At 37.9% G+C, this 21,045-nt stretch overlaps 1 protein-coding gene across 1 annotated transcript; it reads left to right on the top strand.

Moving 5' to 3' along the window:
* Nucleotides 1–12,486: 12,486 nt before the first annotated feature.
* Nucleotides 12,487–18,288, top strand: LOC138174536 (probable E3 ubiquitin-protein ligase TRIML1). Its single transcript, XM_069104848.1, has 7 exons — nucleotides 12,487–12,903; nucleotides 13,036–13,131; nucleotides 13,542–13,748; nucleotides 15,174–15,404; nucleotides 16,646–16,668; nucleotides 16,838–16,935; nucleotides 17,626–18,288. Exons 1-7 carry the CDS (start codon nucleotides 12,487–12,489, stop codon nucleotides 18,162–18,164), a joined length of 1,611 nt encoding a protein of 536 aa, XP_068960949.1. The 3' UTR covers nucleotides 18,165–18,288.
* The last annotated feature ends 2,757 nt before the right edge of the window (nucleotides 18,289–21,045 follow it).

The raw sequence follows: 21,045 nt of genomic DNA, 5'->3' as shown, positions 1-21,045 counted from the left end.
AACCAACAGAAAGGTTCCCAGACCCCTGCAACAACAGCACTGTCCTTCGCCAGTGGACAGTATTCACTCTCTGTCTGCAGGACAGTCTCGGGGGCTCTTAGCCAACAGCCAGGTTCCAGGACTTCTTCAACAGGACTGTCTTTCACCAGTGGACAAATCTGGCAAAACAACATCAAAACGGACAAAGTACCAGCAAAACAGCCATGTCTCCTCAGTCCTTGGCAGCTCTGGGGGCAGGTCTCAAAAGTCCAGGGTGATTCAAAGTGACCCTCAGCAATCCTCTCAATCTCTCTCTCTACCTCCACGAGGGTGCTGCTTCCAAAAAGTTCTTCTGCCTCCCTCTTGTCTCTCCAAATCTACCGTCACCAGCTCCTCCCAGTTCAGGACTCTATTTTCACATCAACAAGTCCATCCCACAGGTGGGATTAACAAGCTCTGGGTTTTAACACAATCAATTTTAAAACCAAGCCAATACAGGGGTATATTTATATTCCATTACTATCACACTATTTTGGTGACAAAACGGATTGAGCATGGAACAGCGGAAGACAGTGAAGTCAGAAGTCCTGCACCAAAAGCTTCAAAGAAAAATATGAGCTGGTTACAGGCCATAGAGGACCTTAAGAAGCAAATAAGAGAAGTAGAGTGAAAATTGGGAAGAGAAATGAGAACGATGCAAGAAAATTATGAAATGAGAGTCAACAGCCTGACTGAGGAATATACCACCTTAAAAAATAGATTAACTCAAATGGCAAAAGAGGAACAAAAAGGCAATGGGGAGAAGAATGACTTAAAAAGCCTAATTTGCCTGATGGAAAAAGAATCTCAAAAGCTCAATGAGGAGAATCATTGCTTCAGAATTAGATTGGAGCAAATGGAAGCTACTGACTTTATGAGACATCAAGAAAGTGTTAAACAGATCAAAATAAATGAAAGAATAGAAGGCAATGTGAAATATCTCTCTGGAAACATCACTGATTGGAAAATGTATCCAGGAGATATAATTTAAAAATTTTTATACTACCTGAAAGCTATGAACAAAGAAAGAACCTAGAAATCACCTAGAAATCATTCTCCAAGAAATTCTCAAGGAAAACTGCCTTGATGTTTTAGAACCAGAGGGCAAAATAGAGGTGGAAAGAATCCACTGATCACCTCATGAAAAAAATCGCAAAAAGAAATCTCCTTGGAATATTATAGCCAGGTTCTGGAATTCTCAGATCAAGGAGACAATAGTATAAACAGCCAAGAAGAAACAATTTGAATATTGTGGAAACACAATCAGGATAACTTGGGATCTCCCAGCTTCTACACTGAGGATCAAAGGGCTTGAAATATGATATTCTGGGGGTCAACGGAGCTGTGATTAAAACCAAGAATCACCAACTCAGCAAAACTGAGTATCATGTTTCAAGGGAAAATATGGTCATTCAGTGGAATAAAGGACTTTCATGTATTCTTGATGAAAAAACCAGAGTTGAATAGAAAATTTGACATTCAGATACAAGATGCTATAGAAGCATGAGAAGGTAAACAGAGAAAAGAAATCATAAGGAATTTATCAAATTTGAACTATTTACATTCCTACATTGAAAAATGATAATTGTAACACTTTTCTCAGTATGAAAATAGTTGAAGGGAACATATATATATATATATATATATGTATATATATACATACATATATATGTCTATATAGGAGGGTATATGGGTGTATGAATATATATGTGAATGTGTGTATATATGTTTACATGTATACATAGATAGAGGGTCCTGGATCAATTTAATAGGAAGGGATGACACTTAAAAGGTGAAATTAAGAGGCGAGAGGAATATAATATGAGGAAATGGGGAGAGATATAAGGGAGTAAACTATCTCATATAGAATAGGCAAGGGAAAATGGTTACAATGGAGGGGAAGAATAGGAAGGCAAAAGGGAATGGGTCAACCTTATTCTCATTGAATTTGGCTCAGTGAGGGAATGACATTCACACTAAATAGGGTATCTCACCCTCCAGGAGAGTAGGGGGGAAGGGAATGAGAGGGGGGATGATGGAAAGGAGGGCAGGCTGGGGGGGCGAGGAAAGTTGGAAGCACTCACTTTTGAAAAGGGACAGGATTAAAGTAGAGAATAGAACAAGTGGGAGGTGGGATAGGAGGGAGGGAAATATAGTCAGTCTTTTACAATATATCTACTATGGAAATGTTTGACATAGCTACACCTATACAACCTATACTGGATTGCTTATCTTCTCAGTAAGGGTGGGTAACATGGGAAGAAGGGAATGAATCTGGAATTCAAAGTTTTAAAATCAAATATTTAGAAATATATGCATATATGTGTGTGTGTATACTATTATTAATACTATTTTACATGTAATTGGGGAAAAAGATATACAGGCACTGGAGTATAGAGATCCACCATGCCCTACTGGAAAAGTTCAAGAGGGTATGGGAGAAGATATGGGAGAGAGCAGATTGGAGGAGGGGATATCCAGTGGGACTGCTATTTTGGGGTGGTGAGTAGGGGAAAAACAGGGAGAAAATTTGTTACTCAAAAATCTGGCAGAAATGAATGATATAAATCAGAAATTAATAAAGTATTTTAAAAAAGATAGAGAAATATACATATATTTTTGCTCAAGAAACCTGTTACATATTCTAATTATGTAATTCCTGGTCTGTACTCTGTACTACCTGTTTCTCTGTATCCAGGAACTTAAAGGTCCTAGGATCAAGCCTGGGAACCTAAGTGCTTCTTTTCCACATGGAACTTCAACTGGGAACTGTATATAAACAAGAGTTACGGAAAAGCATGAGGTCCTGTGACCAGTGCTAGCATATGAGTCCCTCTGCAATCCTTTTCTTATCAATTCTCCAATTCCCTAGTGTCAATGAATACAAGAAAATTCAGTTCATTTGGACCCAATCACCACTTGCCCAGGTCTCTTCCTATGGTCAAAGCACATCTTCATAAGTCGATTATGGCCTGCATTGCTCAGGTGTGAACACCATTGTGGAAACTTAGGCCACTACCAGGTGTAACTAAAAAGGTGAGAACTCCACCAAAGCAGAGACCAGAAGCACTGTCAGGAGTTCACACTTTAGTGATAGAATGAGGGAAAGGGCTAAAGAAGGGAGTCCCAATGAAAGAACCCACCAATTCTGTCCTGTAATCTTGTTTGCTACTGTCATTCGGAGGAAAGAACAGAAGTTATCCTTCATGAGCTGACAGTTCTTGAAGAAAGGAATTCAAAATATGCTTCTCTTAGGAACATTTTTCTCCTGTATACGTTTAGAAAGATGAAGATATTCCAGTATATTAAATGGATTGTAATCATGGGAGGTGACAAAAGTAGATTCCGGTTTAATTAATGAGTAGGCAGTTTGGGGAAAAGACAAGATGATACGGCATTTTACCTATCCCATTACCATCTTATACATTTAAAAAATGTAACTATGCTGATCCTTAGAAATAAAATGTAATGTTCATAGACTAGCCAATAAGCTAAGCCAAACTAGTAATCTTTAGTAGGATTTAAGAGAAACGGAAGAGTTGTTTTTTTCAAAGTTTTTCTTTAAAACATGATGACTCTTATTTGGGGGCTAAGAATAATAGTCAGTGAGAGAAACAAAGAGAAGAAGATGAAAATCCCCATCATTCAGAGTCCTTTCATGAGACCTCAGTTTGACTGTAGGATTATCAGTTTCCATGGTTCCTTGAGAGAAAAATGCACGAATATATGATTATATCTTTTGATCTTCTTGAACAGAACTAAAGATGTGGAGACAGGACACACTCTGGGCCTCCTGAGCGATACTCTTTGCTGGGTGGAGGGGCAGAATTGTATCCTGAATCAGAACTTAGCCTGTGTGGCTTCCTGGTTAAAAGCCACAATCCTGACAGCATGGTCAAGGGGTGAGGATTGAGTAGAACCTAGAAAACCCAACCATCAACTGAGAAATAAAAAAAGGAAATTTATTCTCAAAAAAAAAAAAACTGTAGATGAAATACAGCCGTAAGGTAGAATGGTACCTCAGCCCATGATCACTGAGTCCCAAGACTCTCATTTCCCTAATGGGAGGTTTCCTAGAGCCTTGGGATCTCTGATACATCTCCTTAGGAAGCAGGGACGTTATGGCTCACTTCTGGTCCAGGACATACACTGATTCTCAATCCCTGTCAATCAATCTTCTTTTCAGGGCCCAGCCTCAATAAATATGTAGAATGGCTATGCACAGATGGGTTGCTATCTAAATAGTTGTAGGGAAATCTTGTTCTAGTGAAACAGCAAGAAAAAAATGTAAAGAGGTATATTTTGTTTCATATTTTAAGCTATGAAATGCCATTGTATTCAGATCAATTGTGGGAAAGCAGGGCCCTAACACCATTAGTGACTGGGAAATTCCTAATATTATCAGAAAGTTTTATATGAATATGCAATATCTTGTTCCAATGAGCTATGCCATTCTATTTTAAGGGAATCATATAGAGTAAAATGTATGTCTATAAATATAAATGGATATGGGAACAAACAAATATAAATGTGTATATGGGTATATGAATGTATCTCAATCAATCAACATTTATCATGCACTTGCTTTCTTCAAGGAACTATACATCCTGAGTCAGATTGCTGCTGAGACTAAAATTGGAGGGAGGTTTTAGACTTGCCATTGGAACTAGGGCTCTGTGCAAAATGAACTAAGCTATGACACTCAGTCCCTTTCCCTCCCAAGGGCCTGAAATAGTAGAAATAAAGAAGTTAAAATTGTGCATGTGGGTTACAAGTAGTAGATTGATATCTGTTATAACTTTTCAAATAAATATTCCTTAGAAAACTTCCAGATTTACATATACATATGTATACATGGTTATATGTATGTAAACATATAAATATATACACAGACACAGACACACATATAGTATAAACACATATTATATATAGATATGTGTGTATGTATGTATCCCTAGATATGTTTGAATATACATGTAAAATTATGTGTTTCTATCTGGAAAAGATCAAGTGTATGTGACGTTCGGTTTCTTGGGCTATAAGAAAGTCATTTTACATGTGTAGTTTGCCTGGTATGAGCATCATCAATTCTTTCTGTGGGTTATCAGTGAGGTGTCCAACACTAGGTATTGATATAAAATGAGGCACACTACTTTACATACACAGTATAAGATAGAATTTATTATTATTGCTTTAGTTAAGGATACATAACTTTGATATTATGTGCATAGGTTCTAATCAATGGAAAGTTATTTTGGGGATTGTTTTTAGTTGCTTGTATTAAAAATCTCATTTTAGTCATCATCATCTTTTTCAGTATTCTGCTAGTTACTTCTGGGGCAGATACATAGAGGATCAGAAGGGCTCTGCCCAATTCTAAAGCAAGGAGAGAAGAAAGGGAAAAGAGGTCCTTCAAAAGGATCATTTGGGGGACTGTAGATTAGAATTCCATCTGTAGCATTGTAAAATTCTATATGCCCTCTTTTATAATCAAGGAAAATGCCCACATTATGTATAGGTTGGGCCATAAGAACAATATAATATGAATAGCAGAAGATAAAGTCATTTTCAAATCCCCAGGCCTCAAGGGTACATCTTTCCTTAGATAAGTTGCAGACATTGCCCTTCCTTCTGATTAATTCTTTACAAATGCCCACTTCCCACCCTGATTTTTCCCTACTTCTGCATTCCAGTACTGTTTCCTTGTGGTGAAGCTCTGAGTAGCCAAAACACAGAGAGCAAAATCAAATCTTTGGGGTTGTCAGGCACATCCTGTGGGACAGAAACATATTGCACACTCTTCAAATAATCAAACAGGACAAGATGAGGATTGGCTGTTTTGGGATCCAAAGTTATGTCCACTGTAGAAAAACAAAGAGAAGGAATAATTCACCTTGGGTTCCAGAATCTGGAGTTTAATAATGTCAGAGAAGGATTTCCTGATCCCTAAGTGAGAACCTCACTTTGCAGGACTCCAGTCAAAATCCTCACCCACTGGGATTATATCTTAACTCTCTAAGTTGTCTCATTTCTGACATTCACTTGTGTGTGACTTAATTATTTGGTGATTCGGTTTTCTAAAAATGAGGATGATAGGGTTGGATGATCTTTAGGATCCTCTCAGTACTAGCTTCATATCTTTTATGTCTTAAGGCATTAATTGAATATTTAGCAATATTGATTAAGCACCAACTCTGGCTAAACACTATGCCAGGCATTGAAATATAAATAGTCATGAAGGTAGAATGTATCTGAGAGAAGTGATGCTTATGCCATAATTACTTTGCAATAGAGAAGTAAAAGGGCAGAGACTGTGGAACTGAATGTTGCAAAGTAAAAATTAATAAGTAAATGAATGGATAGATAGATAAATAAGAGTGAATGAATAGATAAACAAATAAGTAAATGGATTAATTAATTGATTGATTAAATAAATTAATGAATGAATATAAAATAAAAAAGCAGATGTAATATACATTCCATCACTGGCATATTTAAACCCATTTTTATATGACAGACCCTTAGAGAGATTATGTCTTGAAGGAGTTCATAATCTCTCAGAGGCAACTTTAGACATTCTGAGATGAATAAGAAATGATAGCCAATACAGAGCACATTGCAAAGAGTATGGGAGCTCCTGAGAATACTCAAGTGTCAATTGAGGTTACTATGGGTGACTGACTGTGGAAAGACAGCAGCATTTCTGTCCTGCCAGGGATGGGGTACTTGGTCAATCTGGGTGAAGCAACATCAATATTTTGAAGAAGGAGTTTCTCATTCCTACAAGAAAACACACTCACTGACAAAGGTTGCATAGAGATCTTAGGGACCTATCTTGATAAAAAATCTCATTGGTCCCAGTAATATGGATTCCAATGAGCCCCTTCTAACAGTCAGACTCCACAGATTGTGCATGGCTGACTCAGTTTACCACAGACTGGAAACCTTTCTTTCCAATATGCCTCTCGCATCCTAGAGGAAAGAAGAAAAATGAGAGATTTAATCTTCTACTTGATGTTTAATTCCCATGACATTTTCTTTTTCAGAGGATATCTATATACTTCCCCCAGTCTCTGTTGTCCCTGACAACCATTTTCCAGGAAAACTATAATTATTGATAAAAAACTCTAGAATTCTATAGGAACACCCCATGGCCACTTTTCATTGGTTTGATACCATCTGGTCCTCTTGTAAAGTGAGGAAATCACTCCATGGGGAAAAGAGTGCCATTCTTATGTATCTCCCCTATTCCTGTATTTGTATAGAAAATTTCTCTGACAGAGTCCACCTATTGCTGTAAGAGGACAAAATATGAGGACATTGAAAAAAAAAAGTTGGGAGGCTAGGAAAGAGGAACAAATCCTTTGTTAAAGTGGGTATGGGTGGGTAATATGGCTCTTGAGATTAAAAAGACATTATCTTATTTCCACAGCCCAGAATCTCGAAGTAAGGTTACCCTCCAGGGTCTTAATATTCACAAACTTCTAAGTAATCAACTATTCTCATCTCAAAGCCCAAAGGAGCAAAGAAAACATCTATACTTACTCACCCCATAGTAGATATGTGGTGTTGTATTGATTATTTATTGGGGAAAAATAGAATATTAAAATAGTGATCTCAAATCATATTTAAGACTGCCCATGATGCATAAATGATGTCTATAGAATTGCAGAATAATAATCTCTTGGCCTCCTTTTGAAGTCTTCCTCTGGTATGGAAATAACCACCTCCAGAGGGAAACCAAATCATTTTGGACAATATCTGTGCAGAACGAAAGCATCCCTTGGTATATAGATTAGGGAACTTGCAGGCATCAAGGCATGAGATCTAATACTGTCTCTGACAACCAAGAACTATGTGGCACTAAACAAGCCTCTCAATAATTGTCTCAAGAATCTAAAATAATTGTTGTTTCTTAAAATTAAAATAATGGATGTGGATCCGTTTGGATTTTTAAAGCATCAAACTAATTAGAGTATCTATGACTGTTATTCATGCCATTGCCTAATTCTGTCCTCTGAAAAGCAAATCTAAACTCTATAGGTCTAGACAGTCAAGTACATGGATAGTGATACCATGCCCCCCTCCCCCACCTTCTCTTCTCTTGTTCTCATCATTCTCAGTTTTTGTTTCAATCATTCACCAGGAGCATTTCAATGCGAAGCTTCTCAAAGTCTTTCTCTATTTGTGACATCACCATTTTGAGATTGTGGATCTGTAGGGTCATTTTTCCTTTGTTCTCCTCGAACTTGTTGAAGTTGTCCTTTATTTCCTTGTCCAGTCTTTGCAGATGGAGCTGTTTTTGCTCTCATAAAAACTGGTGCTTTTTCTCAAATTCAGACTTAACAGACTGTTTCATAGCCTGGACTTCTAATGGCAATCAAAGAAATTGGGATAAAGGCAAGAAGTGGAGTGTCAATAAATGTCAGGATCACCATCAAACAAGTGTGCAAGATACTCATTTGGCTTGGCCATCTGAGCCGATTCTTGGGCTATTATGCCAGCCACAGCTTTTCTATCTGCATTCCCCAAACTTTCCACTTAGAAGATCGTTCAGGTACTTCATCTCTTGAAGGCCCTTTTCATGAGGAGTACTTGATGATGGAAAGCAGAGGGTAAGAGTTTCCTTTTAATGTAAAGGTCCTCAAATGTTCAGCAAGTTAAGTTTCTCACCAGAAGTATCCAAAGTTCATGAGAAAGCTGATTCTTCGTGTCCATATTTTAGTAGATTAATTTTAAAACAAAGTTCTTCTACAATTATTTAAGTATGAAAATATGAATCCATAAGAACATGCCACTACCTTTTTCATTAATACAAGTCTTTTCTAGTAAACAATGGGGATTTGTCTGCCTTTCCATCATTGACTATTACTCCTATGAAGGTTCTTCAAAAAAATACTTAAGTTTTTCACTAAGAAAAGTCAGACACACTGACTTTACATTGCACCTTTCTATCTCACATATCATAATTCTATTTGAAGACCACATTTTTTCCCCTTTAAAGTAAAGTCAAAACCAAATCTTACAAAAACCTCTATTTTGAATCAAGTGAGCCCCTTTCCAATGTGTTAGAAAGCTGTTAAGCTTCTGAGCTTTTACCCTGGCCATTCCCTAGTCCTGCAATTCAGTGTCTCCTCAGTTCTGCCTCAGTGGGTTGTTCTGTCTTTTTTAGGACTTTATTTAAATTCCATGCTCTCCTTCACCTTTCCCAATCCTCATCTTCAGTGGTCTTAGCTTCCATATGAACTTTTGTTGATTCTTTTTTATTCCTTATGCATTTAGTTATAAATATCCTTTGTCCTATTTAGGATTAAAGGAAAAGCTCCTGGACTGAGGGGATTGTTACATTCCTTTGAATTTTATTGGAAAAGTCTAATAAAGTACCTGACACTTAGCAAGTCCTTTATGAAAGTTTAATTGGTTGGCTGATATTTTTCCTTTTTCTTTTTTGCTTAGCACATAGTGATTTTTTAAGCAATTGGGGTTAAGTAACTTGCTTGATGTTACACGGCCATTTTTTTTGTTTTGTTTTCTTTTGCTTTTTTTTTGGTGTGTATGTTAAGTATCTGTAATGGGAATGCAAATTTGGAAGATCTTCCCTGCCCCTAGGCTGAGATGCACCTGAAGACTGGGGAGAGAGGCTTGTTTTTCAGTGGATACTTCTTGATTGGCCAGTGAGTTGATAAGGTTGTTACATTCTCTGAGCCAGGAGAAGGCTATATAAGCCCTGATGTGTAGCTTTGTTTTGGGACTCACTTTGAGAAGTGTTCTGTGATTTGATCTGAATTCTGGGAAACCGTTGTTGAGAGTCCCCCAGCTTTGAAAAACCCAGATGTGGAAACCCAGATGTTGACTGGGTATGGATGTAATGGTTGGACAGTTTGGAAAGCTGTCTACTTGATCTGTTAATGTCTTGATAATTCTGTCTGTATATTTTGAAGTTTGGGATGCTGACCTTTTTCCCCTGAACAAGGTAAACGATATATGTCTGACTGATTAAAGTAAGCTTGTTAACCCATTTTGAGTTGCTTTCCTTTAGCAAAGCAGATCCAAGAACCTGTGGTAGCTGCAAACCCTGAGGACGCTTGGGGTGCTTGCTGCTACAGTATCTGAGGCTGGAACCGATCCCGGGGTCTCCCGACTCCAGGCCGTGTTCTTACTCACTGTACCACCTAGCTGCCCCATTAGCACACAGTATTATGCTTTGCTCTACTACTGGAGACCAAGTATGCCCAAACATGACCAGAGTGCAAGTTCTGAACCACATGTAGGGAAAGTCATAGCCCCTTCAGGTTTTCATGGTTGTCCCTTTGAAGATCCCCACTTAACTACTTGTCAACTACTCTAGATCTCCACCAAGCCCTACTCAGAAAAGAACAAATTCGATAGGGAGAGTACAGTGACCAACATGGAACTGGACCTTCCTGCAGCCTTCCAGAGGTGAATGTGTAGGTAATCCTGCTGATTTCTGAAGCACTGTTTGGTTTTTAGTTCTAAGACTCACCTTGAGCATTTCCACAGGCTGCCGCTCTGGGTTCATTGGCAGATTGAGGTTCTCTTGGGACTGGCCATCCTTGCTCTCCTCAGCTGCCAATTTGTCTCCTGCTTCCTTGTCCAGGCTTTGCACTTGGAGCTCTTCTTTCTCCAGAAAGAACTGATGCATTTTCTCATACTCAGAAACAACCAAACAACATTGAAAGTGTAGCCTTCCAACTATCACCCAAGCAGTTGGAGTAAAAGAAGGAAAAAAAAATTCAATGAGTATAAGTTTCCAGATAAGCATCAACCCTTTCTGCTGGTTATTTCTTCCTTTTGTCCATCTGAGCAGATTCAGGAGCCATATTGACAGACATAGCTTTACTCTGCCTTCCTCAATATTTTCACTTGCAGGCATAGTAAGGTAGAGTCTCTCTTGAATCCTCTTTTCCTAAGGAGTAGCTCATGATGGAAAGATCAGAGAAAGTGCTTTGTACAAAGGGATAAATGGAGAGTGCTCAAATGTATGCTAGACACTGAGTCTTTCCAAAACTTTCTAAAACCCAAGTAGATTTTTTTTCTCCTTATTTGTATGTTTGTAGATTTTATTTTTGAAAAGTGCACTGCTCTTGGACAATCAAAATGCTTATGATTAACTGTGTCAAGATCTTTCATTCTTAATCTGAGTCTGTTCCTTGATAGAACTCCCTTCTGCAGCATCATTTCCTCAGTTACAATTCTGGCTGAAGAGGACCTTCAGGGGATAGGGAACCTTCACGTTTTATGGCTAAAAGGGCCAGATACTTACTTGCTTGGGTCAAACCGAGGTCCCTCAAGCACTAATTTCCCACTTGGAACTTTAACTGAAAACTGGGTATGGACAATGGAAATATGAAACAGCAAGAGATCTGTGACCTGTGCTAGCATGAAAGTCCCCCTGAAATTTCTTTCTAGCTAGTTGTGCAAATCCCTAGTGTCAATAATGAATACAAAGTCTGAGATCATATGGACTAAATCACCAGTAGCCTGAACTTCTTTCTATAGCCAAAATGTACCTACAGAAGATAATTCTGGTCCAAATCACTCAGGTGTGAACAATTCTGGTCCAAATCACTCAGGTGTGAACACCATTGTGAAATACTTAATCCCATTACTAAGCTGAGATATAAAGGTGAGAACTTGAATAGGTGAGAACTCCCCCAAAGCAGAGACCAGAAGCACAACCAGGCCACAGGAGTTCACACTCATAAAAGGAGGGGAGGGGCTAAAGAAGGGGGGCCCTATAAAAGAACACAAAAATTCAGTCCCCTGACCTTATTTGCTTCCAGAGCTCAGAGGAAAGAGTGACAGATACCCTTCCTGAGTTGACTGACTTTGAAGAAAGGACTAGAAGGTAAGCTTCTCTTGGGAAGATTTTTCTTCACTATACGTTTAGAAAGATGATAATATCTCTGTTCAGTAAATGGGTTGGAATCCTGGAAGGTGACAAAATCTGTCTAAGTTTAATTAATGCGTAGACAGTTTGAGGAAAAGACATGATTTGAGGTTTTACCTATCCTATTACCATCACATACAATGAAAAATCTAAGTGTTCTGACCAGTGACAATGAGATCAGTTATCCCTAAACTCACTAATATGCTAAGCTGAACTAGATAAAGACATCATCAACCCAGAAATAGAAAGGAAAAAATTTATTATTAAAAATGACTTGAGGTGAGGCACAACCATAAGGTAGAATCATAGCTCAGCCCGTAATCTCTGAATCTAGGACTCTCATTTCCATAGTTATATTGAGAAACTGACCAGAGACTTAGGATCTCTGATCCATCTGCTTAGGATGTAGGGAGGATATGGTTCACTTCTAGTCCTGGCCATCCACTACTTCTCAATCCCTTCTAATAACTCTGTCCCATAGTTCTGAAGTGTGTAGTTTAGTACATGAATGATCTCATCAAAATTTTCAATGACTTTTTGTCCCCAATTCTAGGAACATGGATGCCAAAAACTTGATTGAAAGTCTCAAAATGGATGTCACCTGTTCCATGTGCTTCAGCTATTTTAATGACCCAGTGATTGTCAAATGTGGTCATACCTTCTGCAAAGAGTGTCTTCTCAGCTGCTGGCAGGAAGACCAGAAACCAATAACCTGCCCAACTTGCAAGGCAATCATTAAATTTGGAGACTTTTCAGACAATAGGAAACTCCAGGGTCTGGCTGTCATTAGCAAGATGCTTAGACCTTTCTTACTGCAGAGCACCAGGGACCTATCCACCTGTGAGGAACATGGGAAAGAAGATACCTTCTTCTGTGTGGAGGACCAGAGACCCTTGTGTGGGCCGTGCTTTTTATCTGGAGAGCACAAGAAACACACAGTTCTTCCCTTGGAACAGGCTGTTGGTCAGTGCATGGTAAGATGATCCATTCACTTTCAGTCCTTGAAAAGATACAGCATCTGCTCATTCAACTTTCTTTATGCTCAATGGGGACATTCTTGGTATAAAACAGAGAATGGACTAAGACTTGATTTTTTTTTCTTGCAGGAGAAGCTTCAGGAAGCATGGAATAGTTTAAAGAGAAAGAAGCAGAATGTTGAATTAAAATTGCAATTAGAGAAAATGAGAGAGACACAGTGGGAGGTAAGGATCTGGCATTTTTGGATGATAAGAGTGTTAGGTGATTTGTGTTCTGAAAACCCCTTTCAATTGTAATTGTAACATATAAAGGAAAAAATATTCTACTTGGAATTGGGCACCTGAGGATACATTTGAGGACTATTCATTTATTCCTATGTAAAGAAAGACTATCTCTGGCCTTTCTCTCATCAACTATTACTTATTAGTGCAGTCTGAAAGGCTCTACCTTACTGTGCCTGGAAGGAAAAAAATGAGGAAGGCAGAGAGTAAAACTTTGTCTGTCAATATGGCCCATGAGCCTACTCAGACAGACAAAAAAAAGTAATAACCACAAGAAATGTTTGATGGTGACTTGGACCCTGACACTCATTGACTTTGATTTCCTTCATTTATTCCAACTCCTTGGGTGATAGGTGGAGGGCCAGACTCTCAAAGATTTGGTTGTATCTGAGTATGAGAAAATGCATCAGTTCTTTCTGGAGAAAGAAGAGTCGCAATTACAAAGCCTGGAGAGGGAAGCAGAAGACAAGTTGGCAGGTGAGGAGAGCAAGGATGGCCAGTCCCAAGAGAACCTCAATCTGCCAATGAACCCAGAGCGGCAGCCTGTGGAAATGCTCCAGGTGAGTGTTGGATCTAAACACAGAACAGTGCTTCGGACATGAGCAGGAGGAGATACATGCACTATTGCATCCAGAAAGCTGTAGGAATGTCCCTTTCCATGTTGGTCATTGGACTCTCCCTAATGCATGTGTTCTTTTCTGATCAGGGCTTGGTGGGGATCTAATGTAGCCAAACAATATGTAGAGCAGCGTTCCACAAAGGATGAGCCATGAAAACCTGAGGGGCTATGACCTTCCCTAAGTGTGTTCCATGTGTCTGAGAACTTAAACTCTAGTCATGGTTGAGCATCCTAAATCCCCAGTAGTGGGCCATGATTCCTCAGAGCAAAGCATGATACTATGTGCTAAGCAAAAAAGAAGAAGTAATATCAGACCACCAATTAAACATCCATAAAAGCCTGCTAAGTGTTAGGTGCTTTGCTGGTCCCTGGCAGTGAAAATCAAAGGAATTAAACAATCCTCTCACCCCAAGAGCATTTCCTTTAGTCCTAAAGAGGACAAAGGATATTTATAAGTAAATACAGAAGGAATAAAAAAGAATCAACAAAAGGTAATATGGAATCTAAGACCACAGAAGGTGAGGATTGGAAAAAGAGGAAGGAGAGGATGAAAACAAACAAGGTCTTGATAAAATAGAGCACCTCACTGATGAAGAACTGAGGAGATACTGCATTCCAGGAGTGAAATGGCCAGGGCAAAGGCTCAGAAAGTTTGACAACTCTCTAAAATATTAGGGGTCACTTTGATTTAAAATAGAGATTTTAGTAAGACTTGGTTTTGGGATTACTTTAAAAGGAATAAATAGAATGATATTCAAATGGACCAGGAATGTGTGAGATAGAAAAGTGCAGTGAAAAGTCAGTGTCTCTGTCTTTTCTTAATAATACACTTGTAAATATGCTATTTCTTAAAGACCCTTCATGTAAACAATAGTCAATGATGGACAGGAAAGACAAAGTCCAATTATTTACTAGAAGAGACTTGTATTAATGAACAAAGGTAACAACATATTGTTGCTGTTATGGATTCGCATTTTAATGTCTAAATAGCTTTAGAAGAACTTTGTTTTTAAATTAATCTACTAAATATGTCCAAGAAGAATCAGTTTTCTGCTGATCTTTGGGCAGTTTTGAGAGAAACTGTACTGGACATTTGAGGATTCTTCCTTTAAAAGAAGACTCTTCCTCTCTGCTTTCCATCACTGAGTACTCCTCAGGAAAAGGACTTTCAAGAGACAATGTACCTGAATGAGCTTCTAAGTAGAAAGCTTAGAGAATGCATTTAGAAAAGTTATACCTAGTACTTTAGCCCACGAATCTGCTTAGATGGGCAATGGGAATGAATAGTTAGCCCATGTGTTTGATGTTGCACCTGATATTTATTGACTCTTCATTTCTTCCCTTATCTTAATCTCTATGACAATAGTTGGAACAGCAGGCTGTGAAACAGTTGGTTAAGTCCGAATTTGAGAAAAAGCACCAGTTCTTGTCAGAACAAAAACAGCTCCATCTGCAAAAACTGGACCAGCAAGTAAAAGACAACTTGGCAAAGTTTGAGGAGAGCAAGGCAAAAATGACCCAACAGATCGACAATGTGAAAACAGCAATGTCAGAAATAGAGGAAACATTTGAGAACCTTCCCATTAAAATGCTCCAGGTGAGTGACTGAAACAAAAACTGAAAATGGTAAGGACAATAGAATAGAGGATGGGGGAGGGGACATACCACTGTTCAAGTACTTGACTGTCTAGGCCCCATGGAGATTACACTTGTTTTTCAGAGGACAGAATTAGGGCCATTGGAATGAATAATAACAGTCATAGTTACTCTAATTAATTGGTGCTTTAAGACTCCACAATGAGCCACATCCTTTATCTTCATTTTGAGATACAACAATACTTCGACGTTGGTAAGCCAGTTATTATTATCCCCATTGTAAAGAAGCAGGATCCTGAGTTTCAGAGCTCTTGAAAGGTTTGCTTAATGCCACAGAGAATTTGAGTTCATGCCTTGATCCCTCCAAGTCCTCCAATCTATGTACCAAGGAGTATTATCACTATGCAAAGATATTGTCCGAAATGGTTTGGTCTCCCTCTGGATGTAATGATTTCCCTACCAGAGGAAGACTCCTCAACTGGCCCTGAGATAGTATTTTTCTGATATTTTCCAGTTCTCCTTTGTGCCTCATGGGTTGTGTCTACTTAAGATTTGAGGTCCTCCTACTTATTCTAATATTCTACCTTTTCCATAATAAAGAATCGTAGAACGTCACCTCTCTAGCGTGGTATTAGGAAGGACTGACGGTTTCTTAGCTTTTTGGGACTTTGGGGTGATAATAGCTGAGTAAGTAAAACCTTGCTAAGATTATGACCCTGGAATGCAACCCTACTTCAAGCTTCTGGTCTCTATTGAATTTCCTTCTGTGGAAGATAAGACAAGGTCTCTTCAATGTCAACACCCAAATCATCCACCAATAACCATTTTAATAAAGGAATTGTTCCAGTCTCTCAGATTCCCAAATCTTTTTTTTTTCCAATTTCCTCATCTGTTGGACTCTCACTCCATGAAAATATAGGCTCACTCTGCCAGATGAATTTTATGAAGAGAGAGACAGAAAGATGGTGGGAGGGAAGTAAGGGGTGGGGCGGAGAAGAGAGATGGTTAGGAATAGCCCTTCTTTTATGAGGAATGATTACCCATTTTACAAGGGGGAATATGATAGAAAGACAATGAAAGAGCAGCCAAGGTACAGTTCTTAGCAATTCTAGGGTTCTTTTTTTTTTAATTGTCTGGGAGGAAAAAAAAGACTAGGGAAGTGTGTATGTGCTCTCTGAAAAAGACAATGTAATGAGAATTAACTAAGCATTAGAATAAACCTCTCTTTTTCCTTTCCTCTAGGATGCAAAAGACACATTGGAAAGGTAGGTTTCGATTCTATAGCAAACTGAGTAGGACGCACACTGTCTGTGAAGGAGGCTGGCTGGATGAAGGGGTTCATTGGGATCCATAGTACTAGAACCACAGGTATTTGTTATCAGGATTGGTCCCAAGATCTCTATACAACCTTTGTAACTTGAGTTTTTTGTGTAGGAATGAGGAGCTACTTCTTCAAAATCCAGTGTTTGCTGAACCTACGTGTACCATACACCCCATCCCTGGCATGAGAGAAATGCTGTTGAGTTTCCACAGTAAGTTATCCATGGTGACCCCAATTAACAACATCAGAATTCCCAGGAGGTCCCAAACTGGTTGAAATGTGCTGTATATTGGCATGCTATTTATTGTTGAACTATGTATGTCTCAAATTGGCTCTGAGAGATTACACACTCCTTGAAATCCGTATTCTCTGGAAGAGCAGAAAACAGTGAATCCCTCTGTGGGTGAGCCTATAAAAATGGTGTAAAAGCTGAGTCTTCCCATGTTTTAATGCTTATCATCCCCTCTTTTTAATATACATTGAGAAATAGTTATGTCAATAGTAGCACTTCTTTCAGTTACATGAAATGTTTATTTCTTTATGTTTTCCACTGTCTGGCATACTGCTTGACCATAATTGGTGCTCAATCAAAGTTTGCTAAATATTCAGTGAATGTCTTTAAACATAAGGTCTAACATAAAGTTAATACTGGGAGGATTCTAATGGGCATCCAGTCCAACCCTATCATTCTAATTTTTAATGGAAATAAGCTACTAGAAAACTAAGTCACTCACCCAAGTGAATGTCAGAAATAGGACAACCTGGAGTTACAGCATATTTCCACCGGGGCATTGTGACTGGAATCACACAGTATGGGATTCTAGGGATTAGGGAATCTTTTTAATTATTAAACTCCAGACTCTGGAACACATGGGTAATGATGCCTTTTTTTTTCCTACAGGGGAGATAACTCTAGATCCTGAAACAGCCAATCCTCATCTCATCCTGTCTGATGATTTGAAGAGTGTGGAATATGTTTCTGTTCATCAAGATGTCCCTGACAACCCAAAAAGATTTGACTTTGCTCTCCATGTCTTGGCTACTCAGAGTTTCACCTCAGGGAGACACTATTGGGAAGTAGAGATGGGGAATAAAAGAGAGTGGGAAGTGGGCATCTGCAAAGAATCAGTCAGAAGGAAGGGTAATCCCTTCAATTTACCTGGTGATATATGTAGTCTTGCAGCTTTTGAATTTGGAAATTGCTTTTGGATCTGGAGTCAATATCATGATATTTCTTTAAGCCAACCTATTCATAAGGTGGGCATTTTCCTTGATTATGAAAGAGGGCATGTGGCATTTTACAATGCTACAGAGGGAACTCTAATCTACAGTACCCCAAATAATGCTTTTCAAGGGCCTGTTTACCCTTGCTTTTCCCCTTGTTTTGCAAAGGGGAAAAACAGCTCTGGACCTCTATATATCTGCCCCAGGGGTAACTAAAAGAATGCTGAGACTAATGAAAATGACTAAAATGAGATTTATGAATTCAAGCAGCTAAATACAACCTCTAAAATGGGTTTCAATTCATTAGAACCCATGTTGAGTATATCAAAGTTATGTGTCATTATCATAAACAATAAAAATAAATTCTGCCTTATATACGAGTATCAAAACTTAGTGTGCCTCATATTTATCAACACCTAGTGTTTAATACCTCACTGACAACTCACAGAGAAAATTGGCGATGCTCACACTAGGCAAACTACACATCCAAAATGATTTTCTAAAGCCAAAGGAATTGGATATGGCTTATATATACTTGATCTTTCCAAGACAAGCACAAAATATATTGTATATATTCAAACAAATATTGATGTCTATATCTGTATAGTATGTGTATATGTGCATATTTACATATATATTCAAAAATACACATGTGTATATATATATATCTACAGTTATGTGTATGCAAGTGTTTATTTGAAAAAAATAATAACAGATATGTAAATTTACATAGGAAGCATTTACCTCCTCCTCCTTTCTATGACCTTAGTCCCCAGGGAGGGAAAGGCACTTAAATTCACAACTTAGTTGAGTTCCTAAAGATTGTGGTCCTAATGGCCAAAAACCTCCCTACAACTTGAGCCTCAGACACCAATATATCCCAGGTTTTACTATAGTTCTCAGCACAAAGTTAGGTGCATAATAAAAGTTGATTGACTAATATACTTGCACATTTTTACATGTCCTTTTATATTTGAATGGCCATATGCACATGTCTTTATATATATTCTATATGACCACTCTAAAATAGAATTGTACCTCTTAGTCACATAATATATTTTACATTCATGTATAACTTTCTGATAGTGGGAATTTCCCAATGACTAATGGAATTATTGATCTATTTTTCCCAAAACTGACCCTAATACAATGGCATTTTATTGCTTAAAGAGCTCACCACAGCATAGTTCTTTACATTTGTCCATTTATTTTTTTTCCACTGGAACAAGCATTCTCTACAAATATTTAGATCACAACTCATCTATCCATGACCACTACACATATTTTTAGGGCTGTTTCTGAAAAGCAGAATCTGTTTCCATGGTCATTCTGGAATCTTTTCCAGTGATATAGAAGCCACTCAAGCTTTTACTTCACTTGAAAGTTGACCCAGAGTAACAATCTGGCCATAATGAAGTATCAGAGGAAGACTTTCATTCTCTAGTAGCTTTTTCTCTTGTTTATTTCCCAAATCTTTATATTAACAAACATTTTGATCTTTCCTTTGGTATTGGGATTTTCTTTCACTTATTTTTTGGATGGTAGATATTTATATTTTAATTGATTCTTCTTTAATTTGCAAATAGTTTACATATATATATACCTGTATGATGTGTGTATATATATTGTATATAGTCATACATATATACACATCTATATCTTTATATCTAATGACATTATAAATAATGACATTTATAAATGAATTATACATTTTCTCACTCCCCCAACCTTCCTTCAACCCTTGGGAAGGCTAGCAATAAGATTTGAATTATCCATGTGAAATTATGTAAAACATATGTCCATATTGCCCATGTTGTAAAACAAAAAAAAGTACACAAAAAACAAGAAAAATAAAGTTAAAAAATGCTTCACTATGCACTCATATCTCATCAGTTCTGTCTCTAGAAGTGGAGAGCATTTTTCATCTTGGGTCCTCAAGAATTGTCTTGGATCACTGTCTTGATTAGAGTAGCTAAATCTTTCCCAGTTGAACATCATTACAATATAGTCCTATGCTACTTTCTAACCCTCACTGATTACTGAGCCCCACCTCAAGGCACACACTCCTTTTTCCCTGAATCTTTTTGACTCCCCAGTTTCGAAGATTCAAATCATTTGTCTCCTTTGCTAAGGATGTACAGACAACTGAATGTTTAATTTAGCATTTGCTTCCTCCTTCCCTACTTCTGCAACATATTTACATTCCATACTATCCCCAGGATCATTCTAGGTCAATCAAGAAGTTTTTACATTCATTCCAGAGTAATTTGGAATGCTCACCACAGTTTAATGTTCTCAATCAAACATTGAAGAGATAAAAACTACTGCACACTTTTAATATCCCCTCCCCTGAATCACTTTTAATTTGAGAGAAACTACATCTTATCTGTAGGAACTCAGACAAGGTTTTGGTTTTTTATTTTTTCTGTCCTCTGAACCTGTTTTCTAATTGTTTTTGAAACAAAATTATTGCATTGGATAACTATACTCTTCTTTTCAACTTTAAATCATTTATAATTCATGTTACCTTTCATTCTGAAAGAGAAAAAAAAAAGATAAATGAATGTGTCTCAGACACATAGGAGAAGTTCCTTGGATGCTGCTAGAGGGAGGCTGAGAAGGAAGCTGTATGTATAGACCTACACAGCAAGCCAGACTGGCTATGGGCTTAGCAGTATGGGTGAGTTGGAGAGTCATTGAAGGGAAAAGCTTTCATTATCTCTCTGCCTTTTTAAAGTTTCCCAGGGGAAAAAATGAGTATCTATAGAAAATAACAGGAGGCTGCCTTTGAGGAATACCATGACAAAGGACAAGGAAGAAGACTGCAAGAAAAATTGGTGGTACCTCCTCCAGTCACACATCACATGAATACACACTCATATGTGTATATACACGTATATATATATGTTTATGTACATACACATATAAATTCACACACGTGTGTATATGTGGTATAATACACATATACATGTAAATGCATCTACATACATGCATATATATGTTTACATAGGTATATTTGTGTTTCAAAAACTCAAGGTTCATTATAGCAGAGAGCAGAGAATTTGGTATCAGAAATTCTTCCTTAGTGACAAACTAG

Source organism: Petaurus breviceps, unplaced genomic scaffold (genome assembly GCF_028583685.1).
Source record: "Petaurus breviceps papuanus isolate PSGF00001 unplaced genomic scaffold, PetGlider_PUasm1.0 689, whole genome shotgun sequence".
Taxonomy (NCBI): domain Eukaryota; kingdom Metazoa; phylum Chordata; class Mammalia; order Diprotodontia; family Petauridae; genus Petaurus; species Petaurus breviceps.
The sequence above is the reverse complement of the archived record's forward strand: the minus strand, read 5'-3'. Positions and strand labels throughout refer to the sequence as shown.